General features: G+C 43.3%; 1 protein-coding gene across 4 annotated transcripts in view; it reads left to right on the forward strand.

The window, feature by feature from the left end:
• The window catches only part of DMRT1 (doublesex and mab-3 related transcription factor 1), a 98,547-nt gene that overhangs the window by 7,107 nt on the left and 68,892 nt on the right, over positions 1-22,548 (forward strand). Inside the window, exon 3 of one of the 4 annotated variants that reach the window (XM_036330944.1) lies at positions 1,317-1,323. The exons of 1 other annotated variant lie outside the window; for it this stretch is intronic. In XM_036330944.1, coding sequence (XP_036186837.1) covers positions 1,317-1,323 — 7 coding nt within the window. Of the gene's footprint in view, positions 1-1,316; positions 1,324-10,782; positions 10,790-19,309; positions 19,317-22,548 lie in introns of all 4 variants that reach the window. 2 more of the 4 variants (XM_036330945.1, XM_036330943.1) reach the window with 2 other exon arrangements.

The raw sequence follows: 22,548 nt of genomic DNA on the forward strand, positions 1-22,548 counted from the left end.
CTCCGGCTTCCCTCCCTCTCCTTTCTTCTCTCTCTAAAATTTAATAAAAAAATGATTAAGATGGTAAATTTTAGGTGTATTTTACAACAATAAAAAAATAAAAATTTAAAATATTCATTTTCTCATTTGTACTAGCACATTTCAAGTGCTCAATAGACATGTATAGGTAAGGCCGACCATATTGAGTAGTGTGCCTTGCTATTTCTCACAAAGGTCCATTTGATGGCCCTGGTTTAGAATGCAGGAGCTCTAAGAAAATCCACCAAAGACCTGTGAAATCCTGTTGGCAATAAATACATATATTATTATATTTAATACATATACGGAGATTCACAGCATGTATATAGAGCAGTGGTTCCCAACCATTTTGTGGCTATGCCCCACCTAAGCACCTCTAAAATCCTGATGTCCCCCCTGTGGCATATAATTCTTATTATTCAAAAAAGGGAACTATTCATGTGGAGGAAGCCTAAAAGGCCATTAACTTGGTCTAAACAAGCTTCCAGAGAACATGGCATCAATGAAAGAAAAATACAAGAACGAAAGGACAGTTGAAGTGCTGAGGATGAAATCACTAAGAAATTGTAAAAAAAAAAATAATAATAATATGAAGTGATACGAAAAAATAGCAAATAAAGTTTTTAAACATATACTAGTAATAGAGAAGTCAAATGCTTAAATAAGTCACAATATATATGTATATACTGTCTATGAGGCCCCTAGAACAGTGGTCGGCAAACTGCGGCTCGCGAGCCACATGCGGCTCTTTGGCCCATTGAGTGTGGCTCTTCCCAAGCCTTAGGAGTACCCTAATTAAGTTAATAACAATGTACCTACCTATATAGTTTAAGTTTAAAAAATTTGGCTCTCAAAAGAAATTTCCATCGTTGTACTGTTGATATTTGGCTCTGTTGACTCATGAGTTTGCCGACCACTGCCCCAGAACCATAAGAAATGCAAAGAACTCACGGTAATAACTCATTCTCGAATTGCTCCGCTTAAAAATCAAATTGCCTCCCTGTGGGGCGTGTGCCCACGTTGGGAGCCACCGATACAGAGCCTGTGGTGTGGTTCCAGGAAGTAGAGCCCTGCGGTGCGCTCTCTCCCCTAATGTTTTCACCAGTTACTCAGTTTGCTGCGCTTAACCACTGGGCTGCGCTGCTCAGCTGCCCGTCGTGAACTAGTGTGTAACTGAACACGCCGCTTACGCTCTCTGGGCCTTCCGTTTCCTCTTCATAAAAGGGGGAAGGAGGTCTTTGCAGGTTTTTGAAGACTCTCTGAATCTTGACCGTTAAAACGAAGGAGAAGGTAAGCAGGTGAGTGGTGGAACCATACTTTCTACATTGCAGGTTGCTGTGTCTGTGTGTCTGTCTCTCTGTGTGTTGCTGGGGCTATAGGTTCTATAGCGAACAAAGGAAATGGTATTATTTCCTATTTATTTATTTATTTATTTATTTGGCTTGGTTTCTCGTATCCTTACAACAGTTTCCAAACTTTCGTTTCCGGAGGAAGGAGATCTTTACACTTTGGGATTTTAAGCTGTGTCTAAAGTTAATTACCAAATAATGCATACCTGGTCGGGGCTGATGTGGATTTAGCTGGAGGGCTGAAATGGAAACTGGGTGTGCCAGAGGAGTAAAGGGGAGTGGGTGTTCACAAGCATCTTAGGCGGCAGGAGTTACTCCCATTTACAGGTAAGTAAACGAATGGTAAGGAAACTGCCTCAGAATAAAGCCCATGCCTGCCCAGTTCCAAAGCCCATGGGTTTTCCATTTAGCTGCGGGTGAAGAAAGGCTGTGGGAACAGTAGCCATGTTTCTTTGGAAAATGGGCAATTATGATTAGAGGCATGGTTTAATCCTCAGAAGGCATTTAGTGCTAATGGGCAATAAGAACTACGTTAGGGGCAGAAGTCTCTGCCGTTCTCCGGTAGCATAGAAGACTGCAGCCACGGGTCTTCGTGTGGAGAAATACAGGGAAGTGATGGGTAAATGTCAGTGCTGGGCATTTTGTAAGTCATCACAGGTGAACTTGGTCCAGCTGCTGTCCTGTATTCCACCTTGGTGGAAGGGATGTCAGAGTTTGATTGTGTGTACCCCAAGATAGTGGAGCTTTAGAGAAGGATTTCAGGCTAGATGGAGTTCAGAATGACAAAGAAGTTCTCCCAGGGTATTTCAGAGTGGCACTGGGGGAAATTACAAATAGAAGCAGCAGAAAAGCAAGGTAGACGGTTCAGGGTCAAGGAGGATGTGACCAGATTTCCTTCTTTGCCTCTGGACCTGGAGTCATTCTGGAGTCTTGAATGAACACCCGAAGGGAGGGGAATGTGGAAACCAACAGTGTATTGTGCTCACGTGCTCAGATGTGGGTGGGGAGGCATCCCTGCCAAAGGTGACGGGCTTCTCCCTTGCCAGTTTATCTCCCTGGGTGGGGCAGGAGCCTCTAATACATCATGATCACTCACTGGACTTCCATTAAAGCTCCTGAGTTGGGACTGGGCTGGGATATGAGCAAGAGAAAAACAGAAATGCCAATAATAATAGAGGGAGAAAGGAAGGAAGGGGTGATGAAGTGAGAGAGAAAGAGCCAGAGACTGACGGACTGGAGGGTGTCTGAGTTTTATGCAGCATATGGGGCCTGACTTCTTAGATAACTTGCTGCTAACAAATACGTAGCTCATACTAAATTTCCAGAGCTGAGGATTTATTTAAAATAATACTTAACTTTCTGCAGGTAAATAGTATTCATTTCTAGAGTACAAAAACATATCTAGCCAAAGATAATTGTTCTTCCACTTCCAACCTGCAGGCCTCTTACATTTGTCATTCCAGAATTGCACGCTGCATGTACAAGCTTATGTGTCTACTGGTCATTTTCATATATGGATATGATATTTATACATTTAACATATTGGGGGTGTATGTTCCCACCTGTGTGTCATTTTTTCCCCATTTAAAGCAGTTTGGAATGTCTTAATGGCCTAGTATCCCTTTTATAGATGTGGAAGGCTAGGATTTGAAGTGATTAGTGACAGTGGTAGTTGTTGTTATGGAATAGTAGAACCTACCAACCTGACTCACCTGGGGGCAAGTTGCTCACCTCCTCTTTCTAATGCCTTAGGTTTAGTGTTTACAGGGCAGTAGCTTAGTGAAATGCAATAGATTTTCATGCCCTTGAACTTTATAAGTTATCTCCTTTTAGCTTCTGAAAATGCCAAAAGTGAGAGTGAGAAACACTCAAGAATTATTTCGGGGATTATTGGCTGAATTTTAAGGACACTGAAGACAGTTGGATTTACCAAGCTGTTTCTTTTATTGGAGACTTGACCGAGTACTTTATAACAAAGTCTCTGCAATCCTCAGCCAAAGATTTTTGTTGTTATTTTCACCCATGATTGTGGGTATTACCGTGGAAGAAATAGCCTTTTGAAGAAATTAGCCTTTCGTTGCTGTTTCTTATACTAGCAGGATCAGATGTTAGCAGATGCACTACTGATTAGCAAATAATTTCTTCCCAGACATTTTTGGGACACAGAAAAAAAAAGTGATCGTTGTGGCTTATAAAGAACTATGAATTAATCATAACTTCAGCATTGATCTCTGTGGTTTTACTTTTTAAATTTAGCATAAAATGCATATACTTCAAAAGTTATGAACTTAAAAAAATATAGGCATTCTTCCTCTTTGGGCTCCTCTTGGTTTTATTTTATATTCCACTTTTCCTTCAATTTCCTGTGCAGCCAGTAGATTGCTGTTTTACCCAGTGCCTACGCTAATGTCTGCCTAGTGTTTTTCCGCTGCTTTTCTGTGCAGAGCTGTCAGATGAAGGGTTGCATTGTAGATCATTTGGTTCTGCTTATGTGTCCTTTGTAAGTAAGGACCTGAATGTTATCTCCCTTGGGGCCCTCCCTTCTGGAGCACCCTGGACTTCCACACACTCACATGCACACTCCCCCACCTCAAACCACCTCCTACCATCCTGGACCTTCCCTGGGCAGCCCAGTCTCCTGTGGCCTATGGCTATCACCTTTCTCCTGTTGGAAGGGCCAGTCAGCTCTGTGTCTGATAATGGTGGGCCCCCTCCTTCACTTCTCTTATTTAGCAGTAATTCCACTTCTGAATAAAGACGGGGGTGGGGGGCATACAAGGTAGGGAACACTTTTCATTGCATGCCTTCTAAGTGCTTAAATGCTTTACAAAGATGAAATGTGGCAGTTCGAAAATGGAGTAATGTTCCCATGCACTTTTTACCAGTAAGAAATGTGGCTGCTGAATTAACAATTAGAGATACTGAGGTTTTAAATAAATAAAAAAATATATTTTAATTATTGAATTAATTGGAGTGACATTGGTTAATAATAAAATTATATAGGTTTCAGGTGTACAATTCTATAATACCGTACACCAACTGTATATTATATTGTTCGCCCCCCTTCCCCTCTGGTAATCACCATACTGTTTTCTGTGTCTATGTGGTGTTTTTTTTCTTAAACCCTTCACCTTTTGCACTCAGCCCTACAACCCTCCTCCTCTCTGACATATGTCAGTCTGTTCTCTATCTATGAGTCTCTTTCAAAAATAAACTATTCTTTAGAGCAGTTACAGGTTCACAGCAAAATTGAGAGAAAGTTACAGAGATTTCCCATACATCCCCTGCCCCCACATGCACTGCCTCCCCTATTATCAACACCCCCTTAGAGTGGTGCATTTGTTATAATTGACCTACACTGACACATCATAATCACCCCAAGTCCATAGTTGACCTTAGGGTTCACTCTTGTGCTATGGTTTTGGACAAATTTATGATGACATAATATCACTATCAGTATAGTATAACACAGAGTAATTTGACTGCCCTCAAAATCCTCTTTGGAGTTATTAAAATATATTTAGTTTTTATCTTTGCAGTTTTCCCGTATTGTACAGAAAGAAGCTTTTCAAGTGAACAAGCAAAACATTTTACCCAAATTGGTTTGAGAGTTTATTTTTGGAGGATTCTGTTCCCTTATATGAGTGAGCTCCATTTGATTTTAGACAGAACTCTTAGTTTCAGATAGAATAGAAAATGTAGATATTTGGTTTAAAAATGCCTTTAGAAAAAAAGCATTCTCAGTTTTACTTTCAGAGTCCAATTTCCAGGATGTCTAACAAAACAAAACTCCTTAAACTGAAGCAACAGTTGGAGGCTTGAATGAAAGAAAACGCTGATCATTAATGGTACTGATCATTTTGATAGCCTGTTGTTTTAAAAATAGTGTCTCAGTTTTATTTATTTGAAGGGCAGTCTTTGCTTACATGTCAAATACAGAAATTAGTTGTACTGATACCCTCTGTAAACAGTATTTCTGTGAACCAGTTACAACAATGAAGTACACAGAAAGTAACCTACTGATCTACCTTTGACTAGAAAGAAAATTTAAAAAACAAGAGTGTTACAAAAAGGGTAAATACAGGGTTTAAAGTCACGAATTAAGTTTTGTAACCAGCATGTAAGAGCCATGAAAACGTTTGATTGGTTTACATTTACATCTCTTATGAAAATGTAATCGCAAGGGCAGGAATTGCATTTTATTCATGTGCATAGTATAGTACATGGTTTTATAATAGATGCTGAATAGACAAATAACATTGGTTAAACTTGAAGTTGTGCTTTAAAAAACTAGAACAGTAATCATGAATCAACCTGCGATATCAAGAGTAAAGTCATTGATCTTCAGTGTGCATTTTTGTTTTATAATCTTTTTAAATGGCTAAACATTAAAACATAATTTTACAGTTTAAGCTGTTAATTCATATGCTACATAATTAATCTCTTTGAAGTGTACAGTTCCTTGTTTTTAGTAAATCCACAGTTTCACAACCATCACCATAACCTAATTTGTGGGCCATTTTTGTCTCCTAAAAGAGACTGTGCCCTCTAGCAGTTATTCTCCACACCAGCCCCAGGCAGCCTCTAATCGATTTTCTGTCTCTAGATTTGCCAGTTCTGGACATTTCATATAAATGGAATCATTTTGTGTTAGACATCTTTCAGTTAGCATAGTATTTTCAAAGCTCATCCATGTAGTAGCATGTGCTTACTATTCCTGTTTTTTAACTAAGCAATATTCCATTATTTAATACACACACACACACACACACACACTGAGTGGCCAGATTATTATGACCACCTGACATTTGTAGGCAAATTAGCTATAATTTCGCGCTGAAGTTGCTAGAGGGCCAGACCATTATAAACAGCCTGTGTGTGTGTGTGTGTGTGTGTTTGTGTGTGTGTGTGTGTATCCCACGTTCAACGGCTGTTAAATCACGTTGTTTACCCATATCTTCAAAAAAAAAATCACTTCTACTGTCGTGGTAAACAACCTGCTTCCCTATTTATAATGGTCTGGCCCTCTAGCAACTTCAGGACAAAATTATAGCTAATTTGCCTACAAACGTCAGGTGGTCATAATAATCTGGCCACTCAGTGTATATTCAGTTAATGGACATTTGGGTTGGTATACTTTTTGCCTATCCTGAGTAATAAATACCTCTATAACATTGGCTTTTGTCTGAATATATTTTTCATTCTCTTGGGTCCTTCCTAAGGGGTGGAATCACAGAGTCATCTGTTAACACGATGATTTTAACTTGGAGGAACTGCCAGAGTGTGTTCCAAAGAGGCCGCACTATTTTGCATTCCCACCAGCAGTGTATGAGGATTTCAGAAAATTCTAATTTATTTTTTTTTAATTAAAGGATAATAAGATGCCTTCATTCTGGCAAACACTACAGATATAAAACCCTTTGAGAATCTCTTTGATGACCAGAAGTTTAGATCATGGAGGATTCAATAGGTTTGCATTTTATTATCACTAGAAATACGTTAATATTCAGTATTTAAAATATTTTTATCTTTTACCTCATTATTACATGTAGTTTGTAGTGAAAGGAACAGTGCTGGAGGAAGTAAACCATTGAGGAACCTCACAGTGGGCTTTCTTTGTCATGTTGTCGGCCAATAGAAATGCTGGTTTGTTTCTGAAGAGGTAAAGCAACTTTTCAGACCTTGGGTGACAAGCATTTCCTTAGAATGAGGGAGAGGGAATTCTTTTGCCCTAGGAACTTCGATTTCTAACTGTGGAAGACTACCATCACTTTTGTGGAAAGCAAAAGAGAAAACCTAAGAGATGGTTAAAATGGACAGCTGTCCTTCATGTTACCAATGGGAATATGGTAGTTTCAAAGACTGTCTTAGAATTTACTGCCAACAGCTGGTTGTGGCACTGGGGAACTTTTAAAGATGGCGACATTAGGTATTGTCATAGCATGATACCGCCTTGCATTTGCTGCTGTAGGAAACTTGGAATGTCCTAACGCTCATCTGTGTCATTATTTTCACTTGCCTGTTCCACAGTATTCCCCTGGACTCTTTGAACCATGGATTCCTGGTTATCTGCTGGTCCAGTGATCCTGTCCATTGACCACCCCCTCAGCCACTTCCTACTCTTTGAATCTTGTAGACACCTTTCTGACCCATATGTTGTTTTGCTGGGTCAGCTTTCTTCAAAGCTTCTTGGCCTTTGAAATCACCTGTAGACTCACATGAGATGATTCCTTTTATCTCTGTCAGCATCCTTTCTCTTTCCTCTCTTTCTTCTTTTCCCAGCCTCTAAATTTTGGCTTTATTGCTGACTTCTCTCTTTGTTTTATATGCTGGTCTAATCTGTATTTCTGAAATAATGAGGACTCTGAAGTTTCTCAAAGGCTTGAGGTTTACAGGGAAGGGTGCACGGGGAATGTCAGCTAACACCTTATGCAGAATTCTGTAAATTCTATACCTCTGCCAGATGATCTGGGCTCTGAGCCTGGTAGTGTTCCGTGTTGCTCCAGGAAGCAAAGGAAATGGATAGGTGTGCCTGTGGCCCTCTCCTGGTTCCAGCTGCTGTCTCACTGGTTCTTGACTTGTCAGGATTCCTTTTGCCATTGTCACAGGCAGCTGTGTAAGTGCAGATCTGCGTTACTGTCTCAGCGTGAAGGTGTCTTACTTTTCAATTTATATTAAAAAAAAAATCAATGTAACAACCTTTTTGACTCTCCTAAGCAAATTCACATAAATATTGATCCCTCTTGTGAACCAGATTTACATTTCAAACCCAGTTTACTCTCATCTCTGTCTGTTGGCGGACTCAACAATCCCTAATCTGGTTTTAGTGTGCAACACCATTAAACGTGCTTTTCAGAAAAAATGCATAATAAACTCTTAAACTATGAATACCTGGCTTGTCAAGAGAAAATAGTAATTCAGTATTATAATGAGAGCAAATTTTCAGATTTTTATTGGCAGTAAGTGTTTTTAGGTAATATTTTAGCCATACAACATGAGCTCAGTTAAATGTGTACGAACAGAATACTTTCAGTATTGATTTCAGCACTTATAAAACTACTCCCTATTTTTGTATTACCCCTTAACTGTGGTCCTGAGGTTTAGGGGTTTGTCTAAAATATAGAATTGCATTAACTCAGGGAAGCAGATTGGATCCATCAAATGCCAATAAATGTTTGATGAACTAAATCTTATTGACACCTTTCATTCCCCCCCTTCTTCCCTTTCTTCCTTCTATTTTTCTGTTTTATTTTTCACTCATTCAGAACTATTCATTGTGTGACTGCATTGGGTCAGACCCTTTTCTAGGCCTGGGATATACAGCAGTGCATAAAACATCTGTCTCTTGTGGGTCTTATATATCCATTGGGGAGACTGTTGATAAACAAGTACACTAATAAATAAGCGAGATATTTTTAGAAAGTGACAAGTGCTATGAAGAAAGAATAAGCGATAAGATGGAAGTGCTTGAAGGAACAGTGGGTGTTTGATAGTGTGGTTAGGGAAAGAGTGCCTGGCCTCTCTAAGGAGACTAAATTGGAGCTAGTCCTGAGTCATAATGGGCCATTGTGGTCCAGGCCGGGGGGAAGAGTCTTTAGGCAGAAGGTGCGGCAAGGTGAGAACTCCCTTAGAACAGGAAGCAGGCCAGGCATCTGGAGTGGTGAGAGCAAGGGAGATGTTATGGGGGGCTGTGTCTCCCAAGACTTGAAGGCCAGGGAAAGAGTTGGGATTTCATTGAGTGCAATGGGAAGTCAGTGGAGCATTGAAGCAGTGACAGGCATGATCTGATTTACATTTTTATAAAGCTCTCTTGCTGCTGTGTGGAGTGTAGTTTGATGGAATGCAAGTGAAGGCTGTGCAGTTGCCCAGGCAAAGGGGAGAGCAAGTTGGACTGTAGTGTGGGTAGTGGAGATGGAAAGAAATAGTGGGACAGGCGGTCAGTTTTGGAGGCAAGTTGACATGTAATTTGGTAGATATTGTCAATGACACTCTCTCCAGAGAGAGATTGCCACAGCATTGCCAATACTAGGTTGTCATTGGGGTTTTATCAGTCTGAAAGGTGAAGATGTAGGTTGGCATGGTTATTAGGATAATGGCCCCCCGGAGATGACTGACTGCACCTCAGTCCAATGACCTGTGAAGGTGTTATCTTACATGGCAAAAGGGAATTTGCAAATGCGATGAAGTCAAGGATCTGAGATTGGAGATGATCGTCGATTCTCCAGTGGGCTCATCTTAATGGCATGAATCCTCAGAAGTGGGGAACCTTAGCTGGCTGTGCCAGCGATGCCACAACAGAAGAAGAATCAGGAGAAGGTGAGTTTTGAAGTGTGAGAGGGATTTGACCCACTGTTGCTGGTTTTGAAGATGGAAGAAGGGGGCCCCAAGCCAAAAAATGGAGGAGTTCTCTAGAAGTTTGGACTGCCCTCAGCTGACAGCTAATAAGGAAACGGGACCACAGTCCTACCACTGCAAGGAACTGCATTCTGTCAGCTACCTGGATGAGCAAGGAAACAGGCCTTCCCCTGGAGCCTCCAGAAGGGAGTGCAGCCCTGCGGACACCTTGATTTTCAGCCTGGAGAGACTTGAATCAGACTTCAGACCCACAGAGCTGTACAATAATGTGTGTTCTTTTAAGCCACTACATTTGTGGTAGTTTGTTATATAGCAACTAGAGGCCCAGTGCATGAATTCATGCACGGTGGGGTCAATCAGGGCGGTGTGGCCCAGTTCTGATCAGAGCTGGCTGCTGTGGGGGAGAGACCGCAGGAGGTTGGCTGGCGTGGGGGAGGGACTGTGGGAGGTTGGCTGTGGGAGCGCACTGACCACCAGGGGGCAGCTCCTGCATTGAGCGTCTGCCCCCTGGTGGTCAGTGTGCGTCATAGGAACTGATCGTTCCGGTTAGGTTGTAATGGTCGCTTAGGCTTTTATATGTATAGATAGAACACAAATATATTTAATATAGATTATAATCCCCGTTTCCTTTGTTAGTGAAGTTGAATATTTTTCTCATTTATATATTGTGTGTTTTTCCTGTGAACCATTCGTGTATGTCCTTAGCACATTTCTCTATTGAATCTCCCCCATATTTAGGGGGTCTTTATTATTATAGAAGTTGGCCCTTTGTGATATGAGTTGCAAACCATCCCCCACACCCTACCCCCTTGGTATTTCAAACCATGAGACCAGCTGGGACAGACTGCAAAGATGAGAGGAGCCCAAGGACCGAGCCCTGGCCACTGCACATTTTGGAGTCATGCGGAGGAGCAGGAGTCTTGATTCTTCCCGTTCCTGGTTAGTGGGTCATTAGCCAGGCCAAGAGAAAAAGGCCGTACTAGAACGTAATAGCACAGCTAAACCTGATGCCTTTATATTCTTCAACTTCTGCTCTTCGTTGCAGTTTAACCATGGGCAGACCTCAGGTTAAGCTAACAGCCCCAGTGACTGAGCCATTTCACAATCACATCCAGTGTTGTGACCTAGAAGTTTCTCTAGTACCATCCATATACATAAAAGGCTAAGCGACCGTCCGACTGTCCAGTAGGCATGACACGCACTGACCACCAGGGGGCAGATGCTCGATGCAGGAGCTGCCGAGCAACAGCAACTTTGCAGAGTGCCTTCTAGCACTCCGGGACCCCTCGAGGGATGTCAGAGAGCCCGTTTTGGCCTGATACCCCCAGGCCAGGCTGAGGGAACCCACCTGCCAGAAGGACACCCCACTCACTCCACAGATGCCCTTTGAGCCAAGGCACTGCCCCAGGTGCAGCCAGCCAGGGGGGACCGCAGGACGTTGGCTCCAGGGTGTGTCTGGCCCATCTCGCCCAGTCCCGCCCCACACACCCAGCCCATCTTGCCCAGTCCCGCCCCACCGGCCACCTCCTAATTTATTTCCTTTTAATGTGCACAAATCTGTGCACCGGGCCACTAGTTTGGTATGCAGTTAACTGGTGCGGCATGACTAAGGGGGAAGGGTATACTGTCTAGGCAGATATTCTGGTTACTAGAGATTAACCTTATTCTTACCAATGCCCCATTAACTTACAATGCATATTATCAGTCAGCTATTTTAAAGAAATTTGACTGCTCTGTTTGACTGAAGTGGAACACGTTTGGGTCATGCTTCCCCCAGGGTGAGTTGTTGTTACCACATGGCAGTGCCAGGTTGCCCCTGAGAGAATGGTAAATGGTGGTAGAAGCTTGACTGAAGTTCTTAGGGCTTGAAGACACCCGGAGAAAGAGCTTTTTGTTATCTTGATAACTTTGTATCTGGGGAGGAAGCTCCATGTCATTAAAAAAAAAAACACAAACAGATCTGGAGTCCAAAGACCCAGCCCAGGTACTTACTGCCTCTCTGATTTTGAGCAGTTAACTTAATTTCTTTGTGTATTTCTTTGGAGGATGAATGAATAAATTAATAATGTCTGTCCAGTTTATCTGGCAGAATTGTTGTGCTCAACTAAGATATTTATGTAATTCCTGTAAGCCATGATGAAGTACAGAAACATGCCATAGAATTCATGTTTCAGATTCTAATATGAGGACATGATCCTGGACATGATCTGCCCGATAACCATGAACTATTTTTGGTGGCGTTTTTTGTTTGTTTTGTTTTTTTGCAAAAATTAAGCTACAAGGAGAAACATCACAAGAATTATCTCTCTGGGTGAGGATTATGTAACTTATCCCATTTCCCTCCACTCCAGCTGCCAGGAATCTCAGAGATATATCTTAATGTTCATATAGAGTAAATGTATTGACCCTCACATTGAAATAATTAGAGTAACCGTCCCTTCTTCTCTTGGTCTTACTTTTATTTTTCTATTTTACTGATTTTACCAATATATGTCTTTAGTGTTAGCCATCTCTCCTATCCTTTCTAAGGGCAGTGGGGAGTGTTGGATGACCACACAAATACTCAAGGCACTGAGATGAGGTAGTCGCTTTCAGTAAAATGGGTAAAGAACATAAATATTTGCTGCCCCTCACAGTTTGGAAGGCACACACTTGAGAAACCTTGGGACATGTATGTCAGATTAAGAAATAGGGGGTGACAGCGCAGACCTTGCGGCAGGGGACAGACACTTTGACATCGCCACCTTTCAGAAGAAATGTGAGAAAGCTGAACCAGGTGAGTCCACCTGATGCCCACTGTGGAACGGGGTCCAGTTGTTGACAAGCATAGTCTTTTTAAGTGTTTAGTTTGAACAGTTTTCAGTGTAAAAAAATGCTCCCAGAGCTGTGTGCTTTGAAAATTAATGACAGACTTTTCATTAGGGGCCAAGCAAAGCATCCAGGGAGTCTCAAGGACGCTGCTCTAACACACTCCCATCAAATACCGTGGGTGGGGAGGGATGGACAAGTAGTAGCAACACAGGCCGTGCGCAATTCCTCATTAGCGAGTGTGAGCCACGTCTGAGCCTGTCCCGCGGCGTCCCACCCTCGGAGCTGCTGCCTCTCAGAGCCCCGGCCATCCGCGTGGTGAGGGTGGCGTTCATGTTCCTTATCACTCTCTGCCTCAGTTTTTATCTGGGAGATGGCATTATGAGTTACAGGAGAGAAGGAGTGAGAAGCACATCAAAGAATTTCCTGGTGGCTTTTGAACGAGGGGCCTCATTGGTTTGGGGTTGTTAGCTTTGGGTGTGCTGTTTTCATCCTGAAGCACCTGGGTTTGTTTTTCTCTGAAAGATGTAGATAAACTAGAGAGAATCCAGGGGAAGGGCAACAAAAATGATGTATGGCTGAGAGAGAAGGAGAATAACGGTCTATAAATATTTGAAAGGTAATATAAAAGAGGGAGAGAGGTTATTTACAGCAATGGAAAGGAGTTTGACAGGGAACAAAAGCTTGCCTCTAGGAGCAGGGGAAAATTGGGTAGAACTGAAAACACAAAGCTTAATAAGGGTGATGAAGCAATGAAATGCGATTGCCACATTAGTTTGTGATGCCCAGGTCAGAATGGCAGGAGTAAGTGGTGCTTTTCAAACTGAGGATTCATGTGTGATTGTGAATAACGTTGTCCTAATTCCAGCTCGGAGAGTGGACAATGCTTTATTCTTCGCCTTTGGAGTATAGTTTGTTCAATTCCCAACTCTGGCGTTACGCTGTCAGCGGTGGCAGTAATAATTACAATTCTACTAGCTCTCATTTGCTGAGTGTCTGCCTGATGCCTGGTGTTGTTTTAGCTGTTTTGTTATTTATATTCTTATTTAATCTCTTACAGCAACTCTGTAAAATAGGAACTATTTTTCCATTTGTAGGGAAATTGGGGTTTAACACTAGAAAGACTGAAATTTAGTATATACCTATATTGCCCAAAGGCAGTCAAAATGACTGCATCGTGAAAGAATAATATCGGAGCACTCTTCGCTTATGTTCCTTAGCTTTTCCAATAACTCACTTCTATTCGACATTTCTTTCATGAATTTAGGGCGCAAAAGAAATACAATAAACAACTTATTAGAACAAGTATCACTGCATAAAGATTTGAATAACAAGTACTAGTTTAGCTTATTGAGCATCTGCAACTTATCAAGTATCGACAATTTATCATGTACTTGTATGTTATCATGTGACGGTAATCGAGAAAAAATGAAAACTGTTATTTCAATACAGAGCTGAACTGGTCATATAAGAAATTTACTCAATTCAATAATAAGAGTCTAAAATTTCCCCCAAGCAGTCAAAATGACTGCTTTTGGGCAATATAGGTATAACACATATATATATATATACCGGAAATGAAGGAGGGGGAGGTAACTACAATTATTAATAAATGCATTTATATGTTGTACAAAAAGTCACAAAATTCTAAGACATTGTGTCCTTATATACATAATTGTTTTTCTAATTGAAATTAAAAAGCAGTCAAAATGACTTCCTTGGGCAATCTAGTGTTAATAACATGCTCAAGATTGCACATATATTAAGTGGTGGGTTTGGGATTCAAACCCAGACCTGTGACTCAAAGCCCATTCTCATTCCCGGCATTGGGCTCTATCACCTAGTCATGATAGTACTAATTTGGGACCCAGTAGGTTGCCAGGTTACTAAGTCAAGTGAACAGTTTGTATCTAGTTACAGAGGTAAGTAAAATAGTTGATGTCCAGAGCTCTCTTCTCTCTATTTTCTTTTCTTTTTTAAAAAATATTTTTTATTGATTTCATAGAGGAAGGGAGCGAGAGAGCGTAAGAGAGAGAGAGAGAGAGAGAAACATCAATGATGAGAGAGAATCATTGATTGGCTGCCTCCTGTATGCCCCTATTGGGGATGGAGCCTGCAACCCGGTGCATGTGCCCTGACCAGGAATCGAACCGTGACCACCTGATTTATTGGTCGATGTTCAACCACTGACCAACACTGGCTGTGCTCTCTCCTTTACTTGAGATGTATCAGTGAGTGCTATGTTATTATCATGTCACATTTTCTCATTCTGTAAATTCAGTTGTACCATAAGCCGTTAGTCTCCTTATAGTTATAGAGTGGTCTGTACAATCTCATGTAGGAAAGACAAGTTGGGCAAGTCGGGCATTATTCTTGATCCTATATGCTGGTTGTAATGGGGATCCCTTGGCAGTCAGTATTCTGGGCTTTCAGACTCTGATATTTTATAATGTCCAGTATATTGATAATCACACCAAAAAATCCAAAACACACTGAATTAACTCCTCACAGTAAAGGTGAAGAGCAGGGTGTCTGCGTTTTTTATGTCGTTGCAAGAAGGTACCAGTCCTGGAATCAGAGGCCTGGGTTTAATCCTGACTCCGGCTCCTACTGTATTCCTTTGTGTGCAGGGCACCTTTCTAAGCCCCAGCCGGCTCCTCTCTGGGGAGAATAGTAGTTCCAGCTCTCTCAACCTCATGGAGTGATTGTGGGTAGCATCTGAAAGAATATGTGTAAATTGCAGAATATTCCATAAATGAAAGGTGATGTGAAATTAAAAGTTAGCAACATTTGCATTAGCAGCTTTAAAAAAAAATGTAATCCTCACCTGAGGATATGTTTTATTGACTTTAAAGAGAGGAAGGGAGAGAGAGCAGCATCGATTGGTTGCCTCTCATACATGCCCCACCTGGGGATTGAACCCACAACCTAGGTATGTGCCCTGACTGGGAATGGAACCCGCAGCCTTTCAGTGTATGGACGGCACTTCAACCAACTGAGCCACCCGGCCAGGGCAGCGGCTCATTTTTTAGTTTAGCTCCTCTTGGATAAAATTTAGGATAGTTAGTGTTGGTTGAGACTTTGGAGGAAGGTGACATTATTCAAAGGGGTCAGAGTCTGATGTTTATTGGGGGTAAAGCATAAAGTGCCAGGTGAGTTTCAGGGACTCTTCCACAACTGTTGCTTCTTCCCTTTGCCCATGGTGGCTTGTAAGGGAGGCCACGCCGAATTTCCTAGCACTGTCATTTCTCACTGACACATTTCCCTCTGCCAGTCCTATCTGTTGTTCTACATAGGAAGCACCTTCCCTCTGGAGCTGTGTGCCTTTTTGAAATAAAGAGCTCTTTGATTTCTGTCCCCATGCTGTTCTGCTAGCAGTGGTCGCTAGGGAATTTCTCTCTAAAGTCATCCCTAGATTACTTTTACTGGAAGCTGTAATGATTTCCCCCTGGTCATATTTCTCCCAAGGTCTCCTATCTCGGTTACTTGTAAGGCTACTCCTCCCCTCTCTTGTTCTCTTTGATCTTTTATAATTGGCTTAAAACTCTCCATATTTAATCTGCAGTGACTTTGTTTCTCCTCCCTATTTTTGCTTTTTCCGTGCCTGCGGATTTAATAATCTGTTGCTTATTATTTTCTTCATTTTTCTTAAGGTGGCATATTTTCTGCAGCACTCTTTGTCTTTTCTCCTGGTTTACACGCTTGTTTTGTTTTAGCTGCCCTGTCTGTGTTTGGGCTTGCAATGAATAAAGTGCTACCCAGTCTGTGCAGTTGTGGGTTTCCTACTTTCAGACTCCGCTGAACTTGAAGGCATCTGCTCCTGCATGGGGTAATGCCCTGAGGAAGTGACCCTTTTTACCTCGGAGATAGATAGTTGAGCACTCAGTTGGCATCGAGTGAATGAATGAATGAATGAATTGGTTGCATTTTTGAGCGTTTTTTTTTTCTCACAAGTTGACCTTTCTGGGGCAAGTGACTGCTCAACGTATGTGAAAGAAGAGCTGTTGTCTCCCCGGGGTGGACTTTCTGGTGAACCCTCCTGTGACAGCACCCGTCCTGGTCTTTTCACTAAGCCCAGCTCTTCACAGCATTGCCGTCCGTCAGCCTTCCTGCTGCTCCTCTGGTCGGTGTCTCGCCTCCAGTCCGGGGATGAGGGAGAACACCCAGGTGAGGCTTGAGGCTCTGCCGACGTTGTTGTTTTCTTTCCGGGGAAAAAGAAACCAGCTTAGATTGAAAACTTGTGAGCTTGTAGGAGTAAATGCATTTTTGTTTAGATAATGACCCTTGCCTCATTGGTGGTTTTAAAAAAAATCTCTTTTTCCTACTTGCCAATCCAGTATTGTTCCTGAGACAGAAAGAACCTTGAGCAGCAGGTGAGGCTGGTGGCTGAACCGGCCACAGATGGTACCAGGTGCGGCGCAGGTTGGGACCCTTTGCCTCAGAGAGGGCGCCCTGCACCAGGCCCTCCGGTTTTAGAGCATGTGCACCCCGGCCACCGGCCACCGACGGGCCCCCTCAGAGGGTCTTAGGTGCTGTTTGAGGACAGAGGCCTCCTGCTTCGGTGGTTTTGCTTTGGAAGGCTTCGGCTGTGCCCCTCTGAGGAGCCCCACCCCCCACCCCCCGGGACGTGACCACACTTTGTCCGGCTGCACCAGCTCCGCCATTAGGCACGTGGTAGCCGCCATCCTGGTTATCGGCTCTGCTGTGGGCATTGCAGCGCCTGTGCTCCAGTCACCCTTATGTTACATAGTGATGGCCCCACCTGTGCGGGTAGTGACGCTGGCAGTTGGCATGTGCCACAGAGAAGCTGTGAGGTGTGACTGTCGTCAGGTGCCTAGCAGCCTGTGTCACAACGCTTACGTCACCCACCTCCCTTCATGTCCTCACGTGGCGCTGCACCATCTCACATCATCGCAAGGAGGGTGAGGACAGTGCAATCGGATGAGAGAGGAAGCACAGTCACAGAACTTGTACTGTTGTATATTGTCATTGTTCTGGGGTTTTTTGTTAATCCTCACCAGAAATTATTTTTTCCATTGATTTTTAGAGAGAGTAGAAGGGAGGGAGAGAGGAAGAGAGAGAGAAGGAGAAAAACAGCCATGTAAGAGACCCGTGGGTTGGTCGCCTCTGGAACATGCCCCTACCTGGGCCAGAGAATGTACCTGGGTTGCAGGTTCATGCCCTTGACGGGGAATCAAACCAGCGACCTTTAAGTGCTTGGCCAACGCTCTAACCACCGAGCCGCCAGCCAGGGATAATTATTCCATTTTTTATTAGTTATTGTTGTCACACTTTACTGTGCTTAATTTATAAATTAAACTTTATCATAGGTATGTATGTATAAGAAAGGATGTAGTATATGTAGGGTTCTTGGGGTCTTGGACCATATCTCCCATGGGTAAGGGCTGGACGACTATGCTGCTAAATAGTTCTTGATACTAGCGACCGTCCTGTGAAACGGAATTTCTGGGAGCTGTTAGATTGCTGGTGATCAAGACGGACAAAATCTGTACCACACAGGTCACTACGGGAGGAAAATGAAGATGTTGGGGGACTGTGACTCTAGTTGTGAAAAGGTGACCGGTTACCTGGCTTCTGTGGTGCTGTTTCTTCGTTGCCATGACAACGTTTTAGTTGACAGGCCCAACTTGGTTCTTGGTAATCATTTCTTTCAGTTATACTTTAACTGTCTTTTCAGTTAGGATGATGATTGATATATACATCTGTGTGCTTATATACGTGTATATACATATATATTAGAGAATCCTATATAATAAAAGCCTGATATGCTAAGTGTCCGGTCGTCCATTCAACCAATCAAAGCATAATATGCTAATAATATGCTAAGGCCGTTCAACCACTTGCTATGATGTGCACTGACCACCAGGGGGCAGTCGACCAGTCGCTATGACATGCGCTGTCCACCAGGGGGCAGATGCTCCAACCGATAGGTTAGCTGGCTGCTGGGGCCAATCGGGACTGAGCGAGACAGGCCAGACATGCCCTGGAGCCCTCCAGCGTCCCTCCCCAGCCCAGATTGCGCATCGGTGGGGTCCCTCAGCCTGGCCTGCACCCTCTCATAATCAAGGACCCCTCAGGGGATGTTAGAGAGCCAGTTTCGGCCCGATCCCGCAAGCCAGGCTGAGGGACCCCACCGGTGCAAGAATCCGTGCACTGGGCCTCTAGTATGCATATAAGATCTTTGGACAATCTCTTCCCGCCCTCCCCCCTTCCCTCTGAGATTCATCAGTCTGTTCCATGTTTCCATGCCTGTGCGTTGAGTGTCTGCCTCCTGGTGGTCAGTGCGTGTCAAAACTATCAGTTGAATGATCGCTTAGGCTTTTATATATATATAAACTAGAGGCCTGGTGCACAGATTTGTGCACCAGTGGGGTCCCTGGGCCTGGCCTGTGCCCTCTTGCAATCTGGGTCCCTTGGGGTGATGTTGGAGAGCTGGTTTTGGCCTGATCCCTGCGGGCTCGATCCAGACAGCAAAGACGCCCTATCCTGTGCATTGAGTGTCTGTCTCCCTGGTGGTCAGTGCACGTCATAGCGATCAGATGACCTTATGTATCTTCTATAATAAAAACGTAATATGCTAATTAGACCGGACATCCTTCTAAATGAGCTTCTGGAAGAAGTTGGGGCTGCGAGGGAAGCCCGGGTCCTGGGTGCCTGCTGGCAGCCGGAGGGAAGCCCAGGTCCCAGGTGCCAGACGGAAGCTGGTGCCGGCAGCCGGGGGAAGGAAGGCCTACTCTTGCACGAATTTTGTGCTTCAGGCCTCTAGTATATAGATAAGGTGTGTGTGTGTCTATATCAGGGGTGGGCAAACTTTTTGACTCGAGGGCCACAATGGGTTCTTAAACTGGACCGGAGGGCCGGAACAAAAGCATGGATGGAGTGTTTGTGTGAACTAATATAAATTCAAAGTAAACATCATTACATAAAAGGGTACGGTCTTTTTTTTTTTAGTTTTATTCATTTCAAACGGGCCGGATTCGGCCCGTGGGCCGTAGTTTGCCCATGGCTGGTCTATATACATACACACAGCCTAAGTTGGCAGAGCCTTCAGGGCCAGACAGCTGCTCTGTGGTTCCCCTTACCTGCCTTTCGTAAAAATGATTATTGAAAGAATGGACAGGATTTTATTTTTAGAATCTACTTCTTTTCATTTCAGAGGAGCTTTATTCAAAAGGAAGGAGGGGCAGGAGGGACTTGGCGATGGCACGTGCAGGGAGCGCACACACAGGAGATTCTGGTGGGACAGGCTCAGACGCAGGGCCCGTTAGTAGCCACACAGACACTAGGTGGTTTCACACTCTTTCAGACTTTTCTGTGAACCTTATAATAGCTTTGAGGTACATCTCACAACCACACACCTAAGTGGTGCAGCGGGGTTTCCGAAGGAGGCAATGGTGAGGGAGACACAGATGCCAGTAAATAGCTGAGCATCTCAGCACCCATGTGTACAGCCAGCAATCCCCGCCCCCTTTTCTCTTTTCCTGCTAATGAGGAAGAGTGAGATAAATGGAAAGTGACACTTTGGGGTGTATCACCAGATGTCAGTTCTGGAATTAATATTTTTTTAAAATATATTTTATTGATTTTTTACAGAGAGGAAGGGAGAAGGATAGAGAGTTAGAAACATCGATGAGAGAGAAACATCGATCAGCTGCCTCCTGCACAGCCCCTTCTGGGGATGTGCCCGCAACCAAGGTACATGCCCTTGACCGGAATCGAACCTGGGACTCTTCAGTCCACAGGCCGACGCTCTAGCCACTGAACCAAACTGGTCAGGGCAGGAATTAATATTTTAAATGTACACGGAATCCCCAAATCTCATTTTAACCACTGATTTGAACATAGTTCTTCCACTCAGAAAACACTAAGTGTGGGAGCATCTATATTGAATTTGAGGTTTAATATTTCACTCTTTCCCTGTTCCCTTCCCTATCTCCACCTTCTCCTAGTGGCCATCTTTAAAAAGCATGATACAATTAAAGAACCAAATCAAAGAAAAGGGAGTGTAAAGGGCTCCAGATAATTCCCAGTAAGGGTTATCAGCTCCCACATAATAGAGGGTTGATTATACTTTATTTTTCCCATTATTAGAGGGGAGGTAAAGCTCCACGGAGGCAGGAAGGGTGCACCTGGAAGAGATCGGAAATATTCCTGACTTGAGAAAAGTGTGCCTTTAAAACACGATGTTGGCTTTGGAATATACCATTACAAGCACGAAAGGTCAGAAAAGCTTCCTTCACAGATTTGGTAAGACGGAGCAGTTAGCTGTAACAGCGTGCAACCCTGGAGGTCACAGACCAAGCTAAGAGAAATAATTACGCATGGTAATGGGCAATTACAGATAATGGCCTTCTGGGGGTGGCAGAAAGTACCCAGCCCCACAGTCTAGCCTGGAATGAACATTGAATAGCACATTAACTTTATAGCGAGCTAAAAGTTCAGCCCTGAAACAGCAGCAGTCCCCCAAATAAATAAAATCCCTGGCTTACTTAAGGGGAGCACTGTAGCTGCACTTCTCAAAAGCAGAAGTGAACACAAGAGGAGGTGGGGCTGGGGGAGACGGAGTTTGGGGAAGAGAAGGAATGGTCAGCTCTTCTCCACTTGGCTGTGTTTGTCTCACTAAGTAGAGATGGTTCCGGGCGAGGCAGGTACACAGTGAAGAGGTTGTTTACTCTCCTGGCGCCAGGTTTGTGTTTGACGTTTAAAATAGCCCCGTCATGGTTGTCTTGTGGGAGAAACAGCTTGTTCCCGCATTTCCTGATTATGACTTTAGGGAGTGATAGCACACTGACTGCACTCAAGGCTACTGTCTGACCTCAGAGAAGGCCAGGAGCGGGTAGTTCTGCTCCTTCCCAGGTTCATTCGCACCGGGAAGTCACACCAGGTGCAGCCCAGGCCTCCTGCGGTACCCTGACGATGAACATTTGGAGCAAGGATGACTTTGCAGAGTTACTTGGTGGCTCTCTTGCTGGATGGCAGAGAAGGTTATCAGTGTATTATGACTGATAATAACAATAGCTAGCATTTATTGAGCACTTACCAGGTTTCTCTGCTCTCTATGGTGTAAGTAGCAGCATTTCCCTCGTGCACATGTAGATACTGAGGCAAAGAACTAAGTAACCCTTTCCAAGGTCCCGGGGCAGTAGATTGCAGAGCAGATCAAGCAGTTTGATTTGGGAGCCAGCTTTCTCAGCCTGAGGTTCTGCTGCCTGGCGTGTTTTGTAGTGGTGGATGTCTTCCTCACTGGAAGGAATGTTCCAGGTTCAAGGATAAAGCCAGAGATCTCCGTTGGGACTTTATTGCTGATTGCTGAGCTCAGGGAGCTAGCTCAGAATGAGACACTGGACTCCAGTTGTTCCGAAATCAGTCCTTCTGGAAAGAGAGGAGCCCATAAGACAGAGGTCCTCAAACTTTTTAGTCAGAGGACCCCCCTTCACACTCTTAAAAATTATCCAGGACTTCGAAGAGCTTTTGTTTATGTGCTATCGCTGTTAATATTTAATGAATTAGAAACTTAAGACTCAGAAATTAAAACTGTATTCATTAATTTCTTTAAAATAGTAAATCCACTACTTGTTAACATAAGTAACATTTTAATGAAAAATAAGTATATTAAAAAAAATGAGTGAGGAGAGTGGTATTATTTCACATTTTTGCAAATCTCTTTTATGTCTGGCTTAATAGGACACAGCTGGGTTCCCATATCGTCTTCAGTCTGTTTTGATTGAAATACATGAAGAAAATTCAGCTTCACATAAGTAGAGAAGGGAGGAAAGAAGTTGAGTAGCCTTTTCAGATCACTGTGACTATTCTTTGATACTAGATCAAAACTTGACAAGTAATAATTTTGTAACAGTTATAGTGAGTCTGAAATTATGTTAATGAGCTTTTTGTTAAATTAAACCCATTGATCCATCCTGCCCTTTGATTGGATCTTTCACCCATGCATGATTTCATAACCTCATGCTTTGGTCATGTGGGAAATATTAGTTGACTG

The sequence above is a fragment of the Myotis myotis genome, unplaced genomic scaffold (genome assembly GCF_014108235.1).
Source record: "Myotis myotis isolate mMyoMyo1 unplaced genomic scaffold, mMyoMyo1.p scaffold_m19_p_12, whole genome shotgun sequence".
Classification (NCBI taxonomy): Eukaryota; Metazoa; Chordata; class Mammalia; order Chiroptera; family Vespertilionidae; genus Myotis; species Myotis myotis.